Source organism: Ovis canadensis, chromosome 6 (assembly GCF_042477335.2).
Source record: "Ovis canadensis isolate MfBH-ARS-UI-01 breed Bighorn chromosome 6, ARS-UI_OviCan_v2, whole genome shotgun sequence".
Classification (NCBI taxonomy): domain Eukaryota; kingdom Metazoa; phylum Chordata; class Mammalia; order Artiodactyla; family Bovidae; genus Ovis; species Ovis canadensis.
In genome coordinates, this window is record NC_091250.1 from 132,539,718 (window position 1) to 132,560,418 (window position 20,701).

The window sequence follows — 20,701 nt, forward strand, 5'->3', positions numbered from 1 at the left end:
GCACAGGGGCTGGGGTGAGCAGGGGCCAGAGGTGGGCAGGGGTTGGGGGGTGAGCAGGGGCCAGGGGTGAGCGGGGGCTGAGGGTGAGTGAGGGCTGGGGTGATCATGGGATGGGGATGCGCAGGGGCCGGGGGGACTGGGGGCGGGGGTGAGCAGGGGCCAAGCGTGAGCAGGGTCCAGGGGGACCGGGTGCCAGGGTGAGCAGGAGCTGGGGGGACCAGGGGCCAGGGGTGAGCAGGGGCTGGGGGTGAGGAGGGGCCAGGGGGACTCGGGGCCAGGGGTGAGCAGGGGTTGGGGGTGAGCGGGGGTGAGGGTGAGCGGGGGCTGGGGTGAGCGGGGGCTGGGGGGACCAGGGTCTCGGGTGAGCGGGGGGCTGGAGGGACCGGGGGCTGGGGTGAGCGGGGGCTGGGGGTGCGTGGCGTCTGGGGGTGCATGGGGGCTGGGGGTGAGTGGGGGCTGGGGGGACCAGGGGCTGGGGGTGAGCGGGGGCTGGGGGTGTGCAGGGGCTGGGGGGACCAGGGGCTGGCGTGAGTGGGGGGCTGGGGGGGCCAGGAGCTGGGGTGAGCGGGGGCTGGGGGTGCGTGGGGTCTGGGGGTGTGTGGAGGCTGGGGGTGAGGGGGGCTGGGGGTGCGCGGGGGCTGGGGGGGGACCGGGGGCTGGGGTGAGCAGGGGCCAGGGGGACTCGGGGCCAGGGTGAGCAGGGGCTGGGGGTGATCACGGGCTGGGGGTGAGCAGGCGTTGGGGGGGACCGGGGGCGGGGGTGAGCAGGTCCTGGACCAGGCCAAGGGGAGGAAGTGGGGGCAGATGTCCCAGGGCACACCTTCCAGCGTCCCCTCTCCTGCCGACCGCACCGCCTATTACAATGCTCTAATCAGCCTTGGCCTTCACGTGTTCTGCCTTTAAGAACTGCCTAAGCATCTATCACGAAACCAGAGTCTCTAGGAAGAACCGACAGTCTGGTGGAGCGGCCTCGGCTCTCGCCAGCCTGACCTTCACTAGTTTCTCACAGTGACGTACTTTCGTGTTCAGCAGCACTCACGCTGAGAGAAACCAGACACGGAGACGACAGCCTGGGAAAAGCCAAGTTCAAGGAAATAAAGCCGTACCTGCTGAGCTGGGTAAGATGGGGGCGGGCTGTCCACTTTACTTTCCTCTTTCCTGGGGCTCCCGCTCCCTAGAGCTGTGTCCTCCTTCGGGGCTCCGGGGGGCTCCCCACTACTCTCGCCGTCTGCCTCCTCGTCGTCAGCTTCCGAGGAACTGCTGCTGGTACTGCTTACCTGAGGGGACTTTAAAGACAGTCGCTTGTAACTTATGCTTTTTAAACCCTAATAACACAGAGCGCTCAGAGCCTGGACACCGTCTGGGGTGGCTCCTCGTCGCGATGCGGAGGCTGGGCGTGTACCTCGTCCTTCAGGGCCAGGTTCTCCCCACCGCCATTCAGCTCTCCGTGGACGCCGTTCATGCTGGCCACCACCTCGGCATCCTCGTAGTTACTCAGGGGGTAAATGTCGGCAAACTTGGCCGACAGCGGGGCGACGTCCTCATCGTCACTGCAACTGAGATGTGCAGAGACATCACCGCGGGGCCGTGCCTGCTGAGGACAGCGCGTTGCCCACCCAGGAGAGCCGCACTCGCGCACAGGGGCACGACACTGGGCCCCACACACGCGTCTCAGCGGCTCCCGGTGACCTGGACCAGGAGGAAAATACCCAAAGAGGGCCGCTTGTTCTGTCCAGAAGAATGGAAAACAAAACTCCGAACGGAGAAACATTAAGAAAACCACAAAATCTCAATAGGTCAACTTGAAGTGCCCTGCTGTACAACTGTTCTGCCATTTTTAAGCAGATGCTATTTTTTATTATAATTAAAAGGGTACAGAAACCAACCTTAGGTCTTCAGTGTTTGTTTTTATAAGCACCAAAATTTTAGCAATAATCAGCTGAACAAAACATTAAAGGCACTAATACGACAAAACACTGACTTTTCACCACAAGGCCAGCTGCAGTCAAGTCCATTCAAACACAGTTACCAGCTTTAGCAAGACATCCAAGCGATAGGCAAACTGCATATCTACAAAAAAAAAGTAACACAACTTCAAGGCTGTGGAGACTGCTTCACACGTAAGGCTTTCCAGTGCCTGAGAAGAGCTGGCATGAGCTCCCAGCTCGGCGTATGTGGCTCAAGGCCTGACAGCAAGCGCCACCCCCATGGGCCTACACCACCACGCCCCCACATCCACCGTGAGCTTCAACCTTCCGGAAGGGAAAGCCTAAGAACTGGAGCCCTTTGGGCTTCGGGGCAGGAGGTCCAGAACAGCCAGACTCAGCTTCATCCCACTTCTGGGAGAACTGAGTCAAAGGACCATTGTGCGCGGCCACCTGAAGCTGCCACATAAAGCATGGGCAGGCCAGCTGCCGGGAAGGCCCGGCTCTGGGGCCCCCGCACCTGCGGACATGGGCACCGCCCTGGGTGGTACCCACACCGCCCCGGGGGAGCCGAGTAAAGTAACAGGCTCACGCGCTGCCTGCGGCACGGCGACTTGGGCATCCAGGCAGCCCTGCGGCCCCGCCACGGAAACGCCGAGCGTCCGTCTCACACTTGGAGCGGCAGCAGGAGAAGGACACACGTGGCAAGGAGCCATGAGGGTGCTGGGATGGCCGCGCCTGCTGGGAAGACACAGACCCCACGGTGCAGGCGGCCAGGTGCCCGCAGCGCCTCACGGGGTCCTAGCTCCGCCCCGCCCGCAGCGTGGACGCCCACGGCTGGTGTCAGCCTCTAAGACCCAGGAGCAGGCGGCACTCTGCCAACCTGGGTTCTGCCCTGATGACCAGCGCTTGGCCGCGGCCGCTCTGTCCTGAGTCGGCTCACACCTGGCTGTGATGGCCCTCTGCCCTGCACAGGCTCTGAGGGAGCACAGGGCTCAGTGAGAGCAGCCGCGGAGCTCAGCGCCCGAGATCAAAGCCACGCTGAGAACTGAGAGACTCCAAAGGAGAGCCTCAGGGCCACCACACGAAATTCAGGTCGGGAGGCCAAATCCCGAGGAACACGGGCAGCAAGGTCCGGGCAACCATCCCTTCCCCAGGCTCCTGACCCCCACAGGCGCCACGACACACGGAGAGTATGTTTAATCTCTTAAATAAACACCCACCAAGGGAATGGCCCATCCAGGAGTCGGATGGGGCCTGCTTCCCACCCTGTGAACTGGTGACCCCTTGCTTGCACAAAACGTCTTGCAGTTGATGTGGGAACATGGACAGAACCTCTCAGTCGCTTGCTAAAGTGACCATCCAAGCTCTCAGCAGGACACAGAGCAAGCGTGGATGCCGGATGAGGATGAGGCGGACAGGTACGGGCCAGCCCAGCACAGGAGGTGCTCCCTGCAGACCGACGCGCGCCTCCCTCACTGCATCCAGCAGCTCACGAAAGAGCATCCATTCTCGGGCTTACTGCGTCCACGTGTTAAAAGCGATTTAAAACAACGAGGGGCCCTTTCTCTGGAAGAGCTCCCTTACAGCTGCCCACGCTTCTGCAGACATTACTGTGTCCACATCTAGGAATCAGACGAGTTAAGTTTCTGAAGCCTCAGGACAAAGTCATGACTTACAACGCTGGTGCAGAGCCGCTGTCTGTGAGGATGAGTCTGGGATGCTGCTGAGCGGTGATGGGAGAGCTGGACGCCGACCCTGAGCTGGCTGACGACACGCCGGGCGGCCGCATCTCGGACAGGCAGTCGGGAGCCGCATCCACCGGGAGGGGCAGCTGGTGAATGTGGATGTCGCCTGTGACCGGGGGGTCCATGATGCCGCAGGTGAGGATGTGGGAGAGGCTGCAGTCGTCACAAGCACATCTGCAGGGAGTGAGGGAGTCAGCGCAGGGCCAGCGGGCAGAGCAGCACCCAGGGGTCCCAGGCGCGCTCACCTCCGCCGGTAGTTGCAGTTGGGGCAGTCGGGCACGCTCAGCCGTGATGACAGCGCGTGCCGCATGGTGTCCGTGAAGCTGTTCTCGCCAGCGACGGCTTTCTTTTTCGTGAACTGGAGAAAACCACGAGACAACAGGTTAATTTTGCAAGACTTGCCCCATGACATGGCTGTATTTTTCAGTGATTCTGATTCTGTGCACGTCCCACTCAGAGACCTGCTGCCTGCAGCTTCCTCAGGAGGGCCAGGGCTGGGAAGAGGGGCAGACGAGCAGTGCATGGCGCGGGCGGGGAGAAGCCTGGACAGAGGTCGAGGGGGTGAGCCCACCAGGCTCCTCAGCAGCACACACCCCGTGACACCCTCATGGGGGACGCCCAGCCCTTGCCCTCCCGTGGGATGCAGGAGGCAGTGTGGATGCCGCCATCCAGGCTCAGGGTGCCCAGGCCAGCAGGAGCGCCGAGCGCGGCCCCGAGCCCCCGTGCCCACACACACAGGGCAGCCGTAGTCCAAGCCCACAGCTATGCAGACACTGTTCCCACGGGGCAGGATGGCAGGGGCCGGGCAGCACGTGTGGTGCCGGCAGGAGGGGCAAGGCCGCTGCAGGGCGCACCAGCTGCACCTGGAGGAGCGGCGGGCCCGGGGGCCACCGAGGGGCCAGCGCCTCAACTCCTAGACGCGGGCCACACGCTGAGTGCGCGGAGCGCAGGTGCCCTGTCTACCCGCGCTGCCCAGAGGGGACCACAGGCGGGAGGGGAGCGGAGCCGACGGCTCTCACTGCAAGAGCAGCCAGCAGACACCGGCACAGGCACCGGGGCAAGCGGGCAATGCCCCGAGACCCGCATGCCGGGCCTGGGAGCGCTGCTGAAGTGGCGGGCAGGGCGGGGCGAGCCTGTGGCAGGAAGGAGTGAGCCAGGCAGGCAGCAGCCGAAAGACAGCACAGCCCCGGCACATGAGGAACGGACCAGGCCCGGCCCTGGGGCCTCACTGTGCGTCGCCCCTGGAGGGGAACCGGAGACACAGCACCCACCCAGGAGGAGCCCGTGGAGGCGCGGGGAGGCTATGGGCCGGGAGAGCCACTCCATAAACGTGGGTGTCCCTGGAGGAGCGGAAAGGAGAACCAGCCTGCAAACAGGTCTGCCGAGCAAGACGCGCAAGGTGGGCTCCGCAGCCCTTCACTCTGCGGCAAGCAGCTTCACTCCGGCAGCGCCCTCCCACCCACACGCACCTGCTCTTCAATGAGCCGCCTCTGCTTAAAGAGCTCCCAGTCCTCCGTCAGCACGCGCTGCTTGGTCTTCACTGTCATCTGCGTGAGACGCACGGGAACGCAAAAACAGAGTCTTAGTACCAGCAGGAGCTACCAGGACACTTTCAAGGGGAGGCTTTTCAGATGGCGCCAGAGACTGCATGTGGAGACAGGAGACGCTCCCACTACAGAGAGGGCAACGGGCTCTCTGCCTCAGCAGCCCACACCGGCTCGCGCAGAATCGTCACAGTTGTCGTGCACGGAAAACACAGAGACAAACTCACACCAAAAAGAGAAACTGAGATATCAGAGACAGGCCCGCCAACCCGGGGAGGAGACGGTCCCCGCTCGCTGAGTGCCAGGGCTGCTGTCTGGCCACGAGCCTCAGCCCAAGACAAGCATGTCCCGGAGCCGGACGGCGGTGACCGCCACAGGAGTCAGCGCGGCTGGCACAGTGGCACCGCAGGCTCGGCCGCCGCGAGGGCGGCACCGCAGACTCAGACTCCTCAAGGGTGGCCAGGTCTGAGGAGGCAGACTTGACCACAAGTAAGAACCTGGGGGAACAGGAGTTACGAACAGGCTCAAGGCACTGAGCTACGTACGTGGAGGAGGCGGCTGTGAGATGACTGAGTGATGATCACATAGACGCATCCTTACAAGTTATTAAAAGCTGAAACACAACCGCCGAGAGGACAGAACGGGGCGCGCATCTTCCAAATGATTAGAACACGGGGGCGGGGCGGGGGGGCACATGTCCTACAAGGAAGGACACACCACCCCCAGGGGCTCCCCTCCAGCCAACACAGGGCAGCTGCCCAACTGCCTACTGAAGAGCCGATCACATCTTCAAGTCAGACAAAAACGACCAATACACCCTCCAAATGAAACAAGCGTAACTTAATACAAAACTTCAACTAGTAAGGAAGAAGAGGTAAAGGCTGAAAGTACTGGAAAAACCCAGAAGTAAACGTGACCAGTAAACCCAAAAGTTGGTTCTCTGAACTTCCTGCCAGGCTGAACCAGGGAAGAAATGAGCCACAGACACGGCGGGAGGGAGCACGGACACAGACACACAGGAAGCAGCTTCTCGGCAACCGGAGGACGAGCGAGCACGTGACGCCTCTCATGGAAAGGAGAGCTGCACACAGGCGTCTCACCAGCAGCTCGCTGGCCCTGCCAGTATGGTCTAGAAGTCGAGCCGACGAACTGTCCAACAGTCCAAACAATACAGACTTCTTCCGGCAGCTGGGGCGGGGGTGAGGGCGGCTACAGTGCAAGGGCAGAGCCGGGGGGAGGCCGCGGGCAGAGCCGGGGGCTGGGGGGGAGGCCGCGGGCAGAGCCGGGGGCTGGGGGGGAGGCCGCGGGCAGAGCCTGGGGGGAGGCCGTGGGCACAGCTGGGAGGGGAGGCCGTGGGCACAGCTGGGAGGGGAGGCCGTGGGCACAGCTGGGAGGGGAGGCCATGGGCAGAGCCGGGGGGAGGCCGTGGGCAGAGCCGGGGGCTGGGGGGGAGGCCACGGGCAGAGCCTGGGGGGCGGCCGTGGGCACAGCTGGGAGGGGAGGCCGTGGGCACAGCTGGGAGGGGAGGCCGTGGGCACAGCTGGGAGGGGAGGCCGTGGGCACAGCTGGAAGGGGAGGCCATGGGCAGAGCTGGGGGGAGGCTGTGGGCACAGCTGGGGCGCCAGGAGCACTGCCTGCCACCAGCCTGGCCTCCTAAGTGCTCTCTCTGCGGCCTGATGCCAGAGGGAGGGAATGAACCGCCCTGGGGCCGTCAAGTCCCCACTGCTGTCAACTGCCCTGTGAGCACAGCTTACACCCACCCCTGTATCTGAAGGATGTGGATAATTTCCTACACAAATATCAATTTGTAAAACTCACTTAAGAAGCAGAAATCCCCAAAAATGCTCATAAACACAGTGTTTATTGAAAAGGCAGTAAAAAATATTGAGTCCCTGTTCCTCCCCCTGCAACAATGAACCAGGTCCCAAAGCTTTCAGGCGGGATCTATCAGTCTATCCTTTTCCTTCACGGAATGGGAAAGTTGAACTATTCTTGAAAACTGAAAAACTTTTTAAAAAGGAAAGTTTTCCCATTTATTCTATGAGATTAGCATAACCTTTACACAAAACAAACAGGACCTGAAAGATGAAAACTCGGTAATACCTCAGAAGACAGCTATAGTAATAAAGACCCTAAACAAAATACCTGATCATGGATTACACAATAGTATATACTCTAGCGGGATTTAATTACAGGGATGCAAGAATATCTCAAAGTTAGGAAGCCTAATGGTTTTTCCTGTGGTCATGAATGGATGTGAGAGTTGGACTGTGAAGAAAGCTGAGCGCCGAAGAATTGATGCTTTTGAGCTGTGGTGTTGGAGAAGACTCTTGAGAGTCCCTTGGACTGCAAGGAGATCCAACCAGTCCATTCTGAAGGAGATCAGCCCTGGGATTTCTTTGGAGGGAATGATGCTAAAGCTGAAACTCCAGTACTTTGGCCACCTCATGCAAAGAGTTGACTCATTGGAAAAGACTTTGATGCTGGGAGGGATTGGGGGCAGGAGGAGAAGGGGACGACCGAGGGTGAGATGGCTGGATGACATCACGGACTCGATGGACGTGAGTCTGAGTGAACTCCGGGAGTTGGTGATGGACAGGGAGGCCTGGCGTGCTGCGATTCATGGGGTCACAAAGAGTCGGACACGACTGAGCAACTGAACTGAACCGAATGTAACTGAACACCAGAACTGGACATGGAACAGCTTAATGGTTCAAAACTGGGAAAGGAGTACGTCAAAGCTGTATACTGTCACCCTACTTATTGAACTTATATGCCGAGTACATCATGCGAAATGCTGGGCTGGATGAAGCAAATCAAGACTGCTTGGAGAAACATCAATAACCTCAGATATGCAAATAACATCACTTTAATAGCAGAAAGTAAAGAGGAACTAAACCACCTCTTGATGAAGGTGAAAGAGGAGAGTGAAAACCCTGGCTTAAAACTCAGCAATCAAAAAACAAAGATCATGGCATCCGGTTCCATCACTTCATAGCAAATACATGGGGTAAAAGTGGAAACAGTGACAGATTTCATTTTTGTGGGGGGCTCAAAAAATCACTATGGCCAGTGACTGAAGCCATGAAATTAAAAGACACTTGCTCCTTAGAAGAAAACCTATGACCAACCTAGACAGCATATTAAAAAGTAGAGACATTACTTTGCCAACAAAGGTCCATCTAGTCACAGCGATGGTTTTTCCAGTAGTCATGTCTGGATGTGATAATTGGACCATAAGGAAGGCTGAGCACCAAAGATTTGATGCTTTGGAACTGTGGTGTTGGAGAAGACTCTTGAAAGTCCCTTGGACTGCAAGGAGAACCAACCAGTCTATCCTGGAGATCAGTCCTGGGTGTTCATTGGAAGGACTGATGCTAAAGCTGAAACTCCAATACTTTGGCCACCTGATGCGAAGAGCTGACTCATTTGAAAAGACCCTGATGCTGGGAAAGACTGAAGGCGGGAGGAGAAGGGAACAACAGAGGATGAGATGGCTGGATGGCATCTATTTGGAACTAGTCTGCTGTTCCATGTCCAATTCTAACTATTGCTTCCTAACCTGCATACAGGTTTCTCAAGAGGCAGGTCAGGTGGTCTCGTATTCCTATCTCTTTAAGAATTTTCCACAGTTTATTGTAATCCACACAGTCAAAGGCTTTGGCATAATCAATAAAGCAAAAATAGATGGTTTTCTGGAACTCTTGCTTTTTTGATGATCCAGGGGATGTTGGGAATTTGATCTCTGGTTCCTCTGCCTTTTCTAAAACTAGCTTGGACATCTAAAAGTTCACAGTTCACATCTTGTTGAAGACTGGTTTGGATAATTTTGAACATTACTTTGCTAGCGTGTGAGATGAGTGCAATTGTGCAGTAGTTTGAACATTCTTTGGCATTGCCTTTCTTTGGGATTGGAATAGAAACTAACCTTTTCTAATCCTGTGGCCACTGCTGAGTTTTCCAAATTGGCTGACATATTGAGTGTAGCACTTTCACAGCATCTCATCTAGGATTTGAAATAGCTCAGCTGGAATTCCATCACCTCCACTAGCTTTGTTTGTAGTGATGCTTCCTAAGGCCCACTGACTTCGCAATCCAGGATGTCTGGCTCTAGATGAGTGATCACGCCATCATGATCATCTGGGTCGTGAAGATCTTTTTTTTATAGTCCTGCTGTGTATTCTTGCCATCTCTTCTTACTATCTTCTGCTTCTGTTAGGCCCATGCCATTTCTGTCCTTTATTGAGCTTATCTTTGTATGAAATGCTCCCTTGGTATCTCCAATTTTCTTGAAGAGACCTCTAGTTTTCCCATTCTTTTGTTTTCCTCTATTTCTTTGCACTGATCACTGAGGAAGGCTTTCTTATCTCTCCTTGCTATTCTTTGGAACTCTGCATTCAAATGGGTATACCTTTCCTTTTCTCCTTTGCTTTTCACTTCTCTTCTTTTCACAGCTATTTGTAAGGCCTCCCCAGACAGCCATTTTGGTCATAGCAAACACCCTCTTCCAACAACACCAGAAGACTCTACACATGGACATCACCAGACGGTCAACACCGAAATCAGACTGATTATATTCTTTGCAGCCAAAGATGGAGAAGCCCTATACAGTCAGCAAAAACAAGACCAGGAGCTGAATGTGGCTCAGATCATGAACTCCTTACTGCCAAATTCAGACTTAAATTGAAGAAAGTAGGGAAAACCACTAGACCATTCAGGTATGACCTAAATCAAATCTATTATGATTATACAGTGGAAATGAAAAATAGATTTAAAGGCCTAGATCTGATAGAGTACTTGATGAACTATGGACGGAGGTTCGTGACACTGTACAGGAGACAGGGATCGAGACCAATCCCAAGAAAAAGAAATGCAAAAAAGCAAAATGGCTGTCTGGGGAGGCCTTACAAATAGCTGTGAAAAGAAGAGAAGTGAAAGGCAAAGGAGAAAAGGGAAGACACACCCATACAGACTTTTAAACATGCTGAGCACTGCCTGTGCGTGTCCTGTTAAGGGTTTCCGCATCGATACTCATTACAGAACTATAGTTTTGGTCTGTAGTTTTCTTGTAGTGTCTTTGGCATCAGACTTATGCTGGCCTCAGAATGAGTTAGGAAGTGTTTCCTCCCTTTTAGTTTTCTGGAAAACTCTGAGAAAGGTGGCTATTAATTCTTAAATGTTTGCTAGAATTCACCTGTGAAGCCTCTGGGTCCTGAAATTTTGTTGGGAGATTTTTGATTACTGATTTATAGGTTTATTGAGTCTTTCCACGTCCTCATGATTTAAGTCTCGCTGGTCCCGTGTTTCTGGAGTTTGTCCATTTCACCCAGGTCGTGCACCCTGTTGGCTCACCGGGTCCTCAGCTGTCCTGCATCTCCTGCAGGGGTGCGGCCTGGTCGCAGTTGCCCTGGAGATCCCGCAGCCCTCACATCCAGACTCCGGGAGTCTGACAACAACCGTCCTCAGCACAGGCTTCCCAGTGACAGCCTGTGAACTTCTGCCGCCAGTCTTTCAGCCCCTGACCGGCCCTCTGGTGGATTTACCAGGAGGCAGCGTCTCTGCCTGCAGGTCTGTTAGGACTGCAGACTCTCACAGGACCGAGAGGGAAGCCGAGGCAGAGCCGACAACATCAGCGCCCAGGACCACAGCACACAGTGCTGGACGGACGGGTGCCGCTGCCCTTGCAGCAGCCTACCGTCCACATGGACCCAGAAGGTTCTCGGGGAACATCCCCAGGGCTTGTGGGGTTCCAGAGTGTCCAAATGCAGCTCTGGAGTCCAGAGCACCCTGAGGAGGGACCCTACCTGAGAGGGGAACCTGGCCTCAGACAGCTGAGCCCTGCACTCGCTCGCAGCCCTGGTGCCGAGAGGCATGGTGGGTCCCCACACCCCACGCTCCCCCAGCCCAGAGAGCAGAATCCTCGGAGCAGGTGGCGAGTGTGCAGGGGGCAGGCTGTGCTCGTCCCCTCGGCCTGACTCAGCTGCTGGAGGTCTGGATGAAGGCCGCCCTGAGAGGGCAGTGGGGGGCAGCAGCACCTGTGAAACGCACCTCAGCCAGGCAAAGCGGGCCAGCCCCGCCCCATGGGGGCTGAAGCTGAGGAGCCAGGGGTCAGCGACAAGCACAGCTGGAGAACAAGTGTCACGTCAAGAAGACCCCAAACCCCCACTGCCCTCTGTGGGAAGCACAGGACAGTGGGCAGTGTGTGACGAGCACAGAGCAACTGCCGAGGCCACATGCCAGGGATGCAGGGGCTGCCCAGAGCCCGGGTGTGGCCGCACAGGACCAGACGCCCCAGCCGAGCTTGGCTCAGCGGCGCCAAGCTCTGGAAGGCTACCAGCAGAACCGGCGGGTGGACAGCCCAACCACGCGGGGGAGGACAGAGAGAACTTTCCCACGTCCCAAACGAGACAGCCCCTGTGAATAGGAGGCCGCGAGACTCCTCGGACTCCACGGAACACGGAGAGGCTGGAACAAATGGCGACCCGGGAACGTGCCCGGCCCTTCCCGTGTCTCAACCCCTCGCCTGGCTCAGGAGGCAGCGCTGAGACCAAGGACCACAGCAAAGGCCGGGCGGCATTTGCGGTCCGAGGCGGACACTGGCCCGGCGCACGTCTTCAGCCAGAACCAAGGGCGCGTCTCCCCACGACCTCAGAGGTATGCCGTGAGCTCCTTCGCAGCTTCCCTCAGCCCTCACCCCGTCCCCTCGGGAGAGCTCCGTGTCAAGCGCCTCCCCACTCCCACCGCCCAGGGGAGGCAGGCAGGCCACTCCAGCGGCAGCCGATTCGTGCTGCCGGACAGCCCGTGCCCCGCCTCCCCACGCTGGACCCGCCTGCCTGGCCCAGGCCTGTGCTCCCGTTCAGACGCGGCAGCGTGGGTGGGCAAGGGGCGCTGTGGGTCCCTCGGGCCGTGTGCCCCCAGGCTCTGGACGGGAAGTGTCAGCCAACAGCTCGCGAGGGCCGGAACAGCTCCCAGAGGCCCCACAGGCGGCACGGAGGCTGGGCAGTGGCCGAGCCCGCGGGCGTGGCTGGGCGCCCCTCCCGCCCCCGGCACGGCCCTCCAACCCCAGCATCCGCGGGCACACACCTGCTCGTCCACGTAGGCGTCAATCCTCTTCTGGCACTGCAGCCACTCAGCGGCCACGGCGCGCAGCTCCTCCTCGGAGCGCTGGAACCGCTGTAGCAGCGCGCTGTACGTGTCCTCGCAGCAGCCGTCGTGCGTTGTGGTCCCCAGCCTGCGGACAGAGGCCTGTGACCGCCCTGTTGGCACCTCCCCTCCCAAGGCAGCGGGGGCCCCCACCGCACCACCCCAAGCCTGCTGCCGGGCATGTGCAAGATATAGGCCAGGCGCCCAGAGCCGAGTCTGGCCGAAAGCAGCAGCTCAGACAAGAAACAGATCCTGATAAAAAAATGAGCGGTGAGGGACGCTGCTCTAAAAAGACTAAGGCCCAGAGACGCAGTTCACGACGTGCGGGCTTGTAGAGTATATTCTTGCCCGTTCAGATACACTCATTCAGAGAACACACAACATTTAATAAGAAATACAAACTTTGGGCCAGGCTTTCACATTAAGTACAACAGGAAATTCAATTCAAAAAAATACAATTACAGTTTCATTTATTCTCTATCATATCTTGTTAACAAAGATCATAAAATGACAAATGAGAGAATTAACAGAAAGCAAAACACAGACACCCAGGTAAACAGCTGGATTTCTGAAGAAGAGGGCACTTGGGAGCGTGGGGGAGGGGGGCAGGTCATCTCATAAGGCAGGCTGTCTTTAGAAACCGTTGGTTTTCCTAATCTCTGAACATGTCAACATCTGAGCCAAAATAATGGTAATAAAGACCTCCTAACAAGGAATTTCTAAATCCAAACGGACACTTATAACTGCTCAGGAGCACAGGCTGGTGTGCAGGGTTAATAATCAGTGCTGTTTACACAGAAGAACTGGAAGCTGCCCACTGGTGTCAGAGCCGCTACACCATCGGGGGCTTCCCAGACAGACTCTGAGAGACACCCACCTGCTTACACCCAGATGCACACACAAGCATTCACACATGCGCCTGAAATGGAAATGCTCCCATGTGAAGCAGAGCTAGGGCTATGTCACCATGTTTAAAATGCGTGTGTGTGCTGGGGCGGGGTGAGGTGTGGATGCTGGAAAAGTCTGGAAGCAACACCAAATTTTTTACTGTACTACCTCTCATCATGAGTTCCTGTTTTCAGAACTTTATTTCTGAATTTCAGATTGCAACGGCAACCTAATGATTTTATAATTAACACAACGTGACTGAAAAAGAGCAGGGTTCCACGGGTGCAGACAGCGCCCTCTGCCTGCTGGTGACCACTGTGCAGAGACACAGGCCGCACGGACGGGGTCCTGTGTGCTGCAGCGCCTGCGTGGGTCCCGTGCTCTGGAGGGAGATGCGAGAACCCAAGCCCCTGACTAGCTGTGCAGCAACGGGCAGGGCCAGGAGCCAGCTGGAGCCTCAGCGGCCCTGTGACGCCAGGGCTCACACCCCAGGAGTCCTCCCAGGGCTGCGCCTGGCCCAGGACACACCACTCTCCAGTGCCCTGACCCCAGGCCTCGCTGAGGCGGCTCCGGGCTCCACAGAGCACACGGGCACCCAGGGGAGAGTGTGGCAGCCCACGAGGCAGCGACGTGGGCCTCCCGGGCCTCTGTAGCCCCGCCACCCTTCACAGACCTGCCTCCCACGTGGGGCTGCCCTGCCTCCTCTGCACCGCCTGAGGCCCGAGGCGCTCTCCTGTGCTCCGCGGCAGACCTGCTCAGAGCCAGGGGAGGGCAAAGCAGCTGCGGGTCGGGGCAGGGGTGGTCCTGGACTTCTGAGGGCGCGGGGCGCACTCAGAGCACGACCGGAAGGCACAGGCTGGAGTGCAGACAGAACAGCAAGTCCCCCAACGGCAGGAAGTGTGCTCAGGGTCAGACAGCATCAACGGTCCAGCACACAGGCCCTTCTCTGAACGTTCACTCTGCACCCCACGTAACAGGTGGTGGAATCCACCGTGAGCAACATCTATGTGAAACAGTATGTGGTGGTACATGAGAAGGAAAACGAATAAAATCACTTTGGATAAGTTTACTTACAAGCCTGATTAAACATTCCCTTAACGATTAATATATATTTTAAAATAAAGACCAAGTCAGGCCACAGCTACGGAAACCACCACAAGCTAAGGAGCTGCAGCAGGTTCCCGGCCCCCCGTGGGCAGCAGAGTCTGGCGGGGCGGCCACTTGACCACCAACTGCGGCCACACAGACAGGCCAGCTTGGCCCCGAGGGCATGCAGGCTGCCACACCAGGCCCGGTGGCCCTGCAGGACCCATGGTGCCGGCTCCTCGACAGGCCGACTGCAGGGGGAAGTGGGCAGGGTGGGGCCTGCAGACTAGAGCACCTCAAAAGGAGCGGAGGTCAGCAGGTAATGGTGACGGGGTCCATCTGGGGCAACGGGGAAGTTTTGGAAATACTGGTGGTGGTCGCCCGACTATTACTAAAAATGCAATTACTGCTGCTGAATCACATGCTTTAAGGTGAAATTAATATGGTTTGTGAATGAGACCTCAATAAAGCTCTTAAAAACCACAGGCACAAGGATTTCCCTGGTGGCAGAGCGGTCAAGAGTCCACCTCCGATGCAAGGGACATGGGCTCGGTGCCGAGTCGGGGAAGATCCCACACGTCGCGGAGCAACCAAGCCCGCGCGCACCACTTCTGGGCCTGTGCTCGGCAACAAGATGCCCCCTCGACAGGAAGCCTGCACACTGCAGTGAAGAGCGGCCCCCGCTCACCGCGGCCGGAGAAAGCCCAAGGTGCAAGAAGACCCAGTGCAGCCAGCAGTAAACGAACAAATTAAAAAACCGAACCAAACCACCGAGACACAGAACCTTCCTAAGTCAAGTCAGTTTCTTTAAGTGAGTTAACTTTTGAGATCATTTGTATTAAAAAGACAAAAAAACAAAAAACAAAAACAAAAAAAACAAAAAAAACCCAGCAAATCAAAAAGCAGGCAGGACTCTGGAAAAGCACATGAGTAGTGAGGACTAAAGACAGGGGCTTCTCTCCTCCCCATCACCAGAGTGAGGGATCCCGAGCTCGGCACAGGACTCCATGCTCGGCACACCCGGCGGAGCTCCGGAGACGCGCTCCAGCAGGAAGCCCAGCAGGGGGCGCGTTTGAGAGACCCGTCAGCCCGCCGGCCTCCCCACTCAAGTGCTAGAGGGGACCACCCCACGGCCACCTAGCAGAACCCGCGTCTCGTCAACTAAAACGCCTTGTGCCGCAGCTTTCCTTTCTTCAGGAAGAATCTGTTACGTGGACTCTTAGTCGCATTAATCCTGGGTGTATTCTTCCTCCTCGGGTTGTGCGCTTTCTCCCCGAGCTGCATTCTTCCCTAAGCCCTGCACTTTCCCGGCAGGGACCGCCACGGCAGGGACGTACAGGGGCGCCCAGGCGCGCAGCTGCTGCGCCCCGGGGGCAGGGTGCGCGGGGGAGCCCCACTACCTGATCTGCGACACCAGGGCTGGCAGGCTGCTCTGCAGAAGCGGCTCCGAGAAGACCAGGTCCTCAAAGAGGTGCTTGTTGTGCAGCTCCCACGTCACCTGGAACTTCTTCAGATGCTCGCGTTCCTGGAGAGCGACACAGGGGCCGGAGGGCAGGCCGGGTCAGACCAGGAGACTGGCAGAGCGCGCGCTCCCCGGCCTCCCACAAGCCCCGCCCCGCGGCGCAGGCCCGCAGCGCCGCGCTCCCGGGGGCGTCTACACAGGCCCGCAGCGCCGTCTACGCAGGCCTGCAGCGCCGCGCTCCCAGGAGCGTCTACACAGGCCCGCAGCGACGTCTACGCAGGCCTGCAACGCCGCGCTCCCAGGAGCGTCTACGCAGGCCCGCAGCGCCGCGCTCCCAGGGGCGTCTACGCAGGCCCGGAGCGCCGCGCTCCCGGGGGCGGCGAGTCCCTGGGCCTGCAGCCTGCTCCTGACTGACTCAGCAAGACGCACACAGCTGAGGGCGCAGGAGAGAGCGCCCGGTGCACAGCCAGTGGCGTCTCTCACAACCGGCCCTTCGAGCGGACCGAGAGTCCTCCCAGTCAAACGGCTTAACCGCGTCCCCACCCTCTGGCGCCCAGGGACGGTCACGTCGGGCCTGTCCAGAGCAGAGCCTGAGGTGAGTCTGCCAGACCGAGAGCTCCGCGCTGGCAGCCTCGTGGGGAGGCAGCTCTTCCTCTCCCTGACGAACGTGGCCGCCTCATCCGCGACTTCCCACAACCGCTTCACGCTCCCCGCCCTTCCGGCCGGCGAGCGAGCGGCCTCTAGAGAGAGCAGGGGCCGGCGCACCCGCTCTGGCTGCGACCACACGCGCGTGACTCGCATGTCGGCCACAGGCACGCTCGCTGCGGCGCGTCACCTCGCACCTGGGGAGACGGTCCTCCTCTGAGCGACCGACAGCCCCCCAGACTTCAGGGAGCACGGCACCCCCGTCCCCGCCGGAGCAGCGCCTCACTCCACCCGCCGACCGGCCTGCTCCCGCGCACTGTTCAGCGCAGCCGCGTGGAAGGGCTAAGACTGGGGGACGCTGGGGCACGATCTACCTGCGGACACTCCAGTGCCCTGTGCCCTCACCAGCAGGGGACGGAGGGGCTGAGAGAGCAAGCGAAGGGGAACCGCGCCCGTTCCTGGACCCACACACACCTGCAGCACGATGCTGAGGGCACGAGGGCCTGCTGCACATGCGCACACAGGCGCGCGCACACACGCTCTGCGCACTCTGGAGCCGCACAGAGCCTCGGCAGGGATCCTCGGACCCTCACCTTGTCCGCGCTTCCACTGTCGGTTCTCACTGCGTGTTTTACCAAAACGCTTCACGCCAGCTTCTCATGCCACGCCTCTCACAGCCATTCCCACGCGGGAGAGCTGGGCGGGGCGAAGGCCGGGCCTGAGCCTGAATCAGGCACGCTGTGTGAAGACGGCGTGGGAGAGCACACGCACACTTCAGAGACCGCTCCGCCCAGGCGCTGCGCCAGCTCAGACACAGAGACAACGCCGGCCACAGAGCCCAGGGCTCCCAGCGGGCAGGGCAGAGGCCCGCGCCCAGGTTGCAACCCATCCCCACGACAGAGAGCACAGAGCGAAGGCGGCAGCCGGACGCGCCAGGGTCCCGGAGCCGCGGGCGTGCCTGGCCGCTGCATGTCCTCGGGAAGAGGGGACGGGCCCTGCCCGCTGTCTGAACGCAGCCCCGAGTCACGCTGGCAGGGACAGGACCAGAGCTCTGGGTTGGGCACGTCAGCTAAAGGTAACCAAAGGTGAGGACTGCTGAAGGAAGACACTAACATTTTTTGAGATCTGAAATTACACTTCCAGAGGAGGCATGTGAGAGAAAGAGCAGACCCCACACCCATTTCACAGTCTCACCAACCTGGGACAGGCAGGCGTACTGGTGACCAGCACGCCCCGCAGCCCACACAGTGACCCTGGCCTTGGGCCGTGGCGCCCCCCTCACACACCAGGCAGCCTGCCCGGGCCCGGGCGCAGGGCCTGCGGGGGTGCACGGTCACTACACGGGGGGCAGGGGCAGGGGTGCAGCAGCAGAGACAGCGCGGCTGCACCCAGAGGCCGCAGGAGCGCTCCTGGCCGACCTGGCCCTGGCCCCTCCACCCAAACACTCCCACCTGTCCCTTCCCGCAGACAGCGTGGGGCTGGGAAGGAGGGCAGGCATGTGCGGTCCCGTCCTAACAGAGCTTGAGAAACAGCTGGCTGGTGAAGACCCCGCTGCCCCTGAGAAGGGGCTCGGGGTGCCCGCCTGCTACAGCTCGGCGAGGCCTGCCCCGGATGAACGGGGCACAAGGACACTCCCCAGAGAAGCCACCCTGCGCAGACGCCCTCTGCTGCCCGGCGCGGTCCACGTGCTCTGCGGCTCTGGGCCCGCAGAGGGCGCTGCCCCTGGAGAGGCGGGGCGGCGGGCAGAGAGGGGGCAGGCAGGGGACTCCCGGCGGAGGACCCTCTTGCGGCCAACCACAAAACCCGAGCTTTCAAGCAGAACTCAGAACTCCAGCAGACACTTGGCGCTGGGCCTGGAAGCCTCTCCACACGTAGAGGCCCTGCTGAAGGGGCCACAGTGACGGCGGCAAGGGCTGGTCTACACCGAGGACAGTGCCGCCTAACTGGGCACTGAAGACCACCGGGCAGCTCTGTGCAGCCCACTCAGTGAACCAGGGATTCCCAAACGGCCAAGGTCTGATGCTCAAAAACCACCTGAAGGCTGAGCGACCCCACAGACGGCGACAGAGCAGAGTCCCCTCGGACTGGCGACAGCTTCAGGCCCACCTCGCAGCCAGCCGCCAAGAAGTGCTTGGGCTCCGGTAGACTGCCTCAAAGAAGAATACCCACAACGGGCTGAGAAGTCTACGGAAACAGTCCTCCCCTTCCCGGGTAAATACCTGTGTGAGGCCCCATTTTCTTGAAAACTTCAACCAAAACAGCCTGACAGGCTGAGCACAAAGGCAGACACAAGAAAGCAAGCGCGCTCCATTAACCCAGACGCCGCCGCGCCCGCTCCTCTCACGGCAGCGCGGCCCTTGGGACGCCCCCCGCAGGAGTGGCGGGCTCTACTGGAGCGAGGCTCGAGGCGGCCCCCCGCCCGGGACCCGGAAACCACCTGCAGGGCTGGCTCGTTTCTATCGAGGCCCACCAGCTTCAGGGGCACACAGAGACCCTTACGCTCAGAATCTTCAGAACCACCAGTTTTGACCCTGACTGTATTTGTTTCAAAATACCGTTTTACCACTAAGAAAGCAGCTTCTTTTAATAATAAAATGTGAGCGATGAGGACCACCTCCACAGACTTTTAGTAAACCAAGAAAGCCGGCCAGCAGGTGCACCGACGCCGGCAAGGCCAGTTCCCAGGAGGTGCATCTCCAGCACCTCCTCCTGCAGCCTCTGTGGCCACGGCCTCTCCAAAGCGGTCAGAGGCCCAGGGAGAGCAGGCCTGTCTGTCCCCTTCACCAGGACTGGAAGATGCCCACGGGGGCCGGCATCCCACCTGAGCACGAATCCCTCCTCAGTCCAGCGCTGGGCAGCCCCCAGGCCCCACCCCGCCCCAGCACAGCAGCCCAACCCTGTGGAGATGTGCCCCCATCGAGAGCTGTTTCCTCCCCTCACACTGTGCCCGTGTTGCCCCCTGGGCCCCCACGTCCCCACACGGTGCCCCTGCTTCCGTGCAGCAGCCAAGTCCCGAGGCGTGGGAAAGAGGCGAGCAGCCCCCGTGCCCCACATGTCACCCGAGGAGAGGAAGCAGCCCCCTACACCCCTGCACGTCGCCCAAGGAGGGGAAGCAGCCCCCCACGCCCCTGCACATCACCCGAGGAAGGGAAGCAGCCCCCGCGGCCCGCACGTCGCCCGAGCAGGGGACGGCTTAACGGGCTGCGGCCCCCGCGGCCGTGGCGCCTCACCAGCGTGCCGAGGAAGCTGCTGATGGTGCGTGCGGCCTGGCACAGGGCGCCGTACTCCTCCAGAAGGAGGGAGATGAACTGGTGGGCCTGCGGCGGGCCCTGCAGGCCGGATGGCGGCTTCACTCTGGACGCAGCCGACAGCTGCCGCAGGAGCCGGACCTTCATCTCCAGCACGTACTCCCGCGCCTGCTGCTCCAGCCGCTGGTACAGCTGGTAGGGGTCCCGCTCGCAGAGCCTGCATGGGAGAGAGGCACATACACCTGCAGGGCCTGCTCACAGCCGCCCCCGGATGGGCAGGGCGCCCCGAGCTCGTCGGGCAGACAGTGAGACTGGCGCCCCTAAGCACCCTGCCCTGCCAACCCGAGGCGGCCCCGTCCAGATGGGGGTGGGGCGGGGGGTCGCTGCACGCAGACAGCCAACACGGGGTGTGCGCACGGGGGCCGGGCTGGGACGGAGGAGACCCAAGCGCTGGCTTCTGTGCTGCCAGCTGAGGGGCAACGACCCCAGAGGAGCTGCTGGGGCTGGAGGGTGGCCTGTCCCTCTTCCTAGCAGCTCAGTCTCCAGTCCAAACGGGCTGGTACTGTTCCCATCACCAGACGAATCTTAAGAGACAGAGCCATCTCTTTTCAAATTATCCCACCAAAAAACTAAGTGATGAGATGAAATGTGTCAGCTGAAGATCAGACAACAAATCAGTACATGCCCCCCAATCAGGCCACAACAGCAAGTATCCGTTTCACGAATTTCCTTCCTAACGTGGAGACTGTCAGCTTTTACAAACTTGTTCTACAGTAACTGGCAGGACTGTGGTTAAAGAGACCACTGGCGTTCACTGTGCACTTCTGAGGAGCCTCCAGATGGAAACCGGTGACACGGGGGCAGCGACCACGGGCTCCGTGCACAGCCCACCCCCAGGAGGGCCATGGGAGCTGGGCACACAAGCGTGAGCCCGAGAGAAAGGCGGCTCCTGGGTTTGGACCACGGCCCTCTCCCCGCCGGGCACTATGGTGGGCAAAGGAGAGAGAGGCCG

At 59.5% G+C, this 20,701-nt stretch overlaps 1 protein-coding gene across 3 annotated transcripts in view; it reads right to left on the reverse strand.

Annotated features, from left to right (window-relative positions):
* FAM193A (family with sequence similarity 193 member A) overlaps positions 1 to 20,701 on the reverse strand; it is a 149,326-nt gene that overhangs the window by 37,543 nt on the left and 91,082 nt on the right. For all 3 annotated transcript variants that reach the window (XM_069594895.1, XM_069594894.1, XM_069594896.1), the window contains exons 5-12: positions 19,672 to 19,906; positions 15,735 to 15,859; positions 12,301 to 12,448; positions 5,143 to 5,220; positions 3,919 to 4,031; positions 3,605 to 3,847; positions 1,403 to 1,556; positions 1,107 to 1,286 (exon numbers count right to left, since the gene is read on the reverse strand). In XM_069594895.1, coding sequence (XP_069450996.1) covers positions 1,107 to 1,286; positions 1,403 to 1,556; positions 3,605 to 3,847; positions 3,919 to 4,031; positions 5,143 to 5,220; positions 12,301 to 12,448; positions 15,735 to 15,859; positions 19,672 to 19,906 — 1,276 coding nt within the window. The remainder of the gene's footprint in view (positions 1 to 1,106; positions 1,287 to 1,402; positions 1,557 to 3,604; positions 3,848 to 3,918; positions 4,032 to 5,142; positions 5,221 to 12,300; positions 12,449 to 15,734; positions 15,860 to 19,671; positions 19,907 to 20,701) is intronic.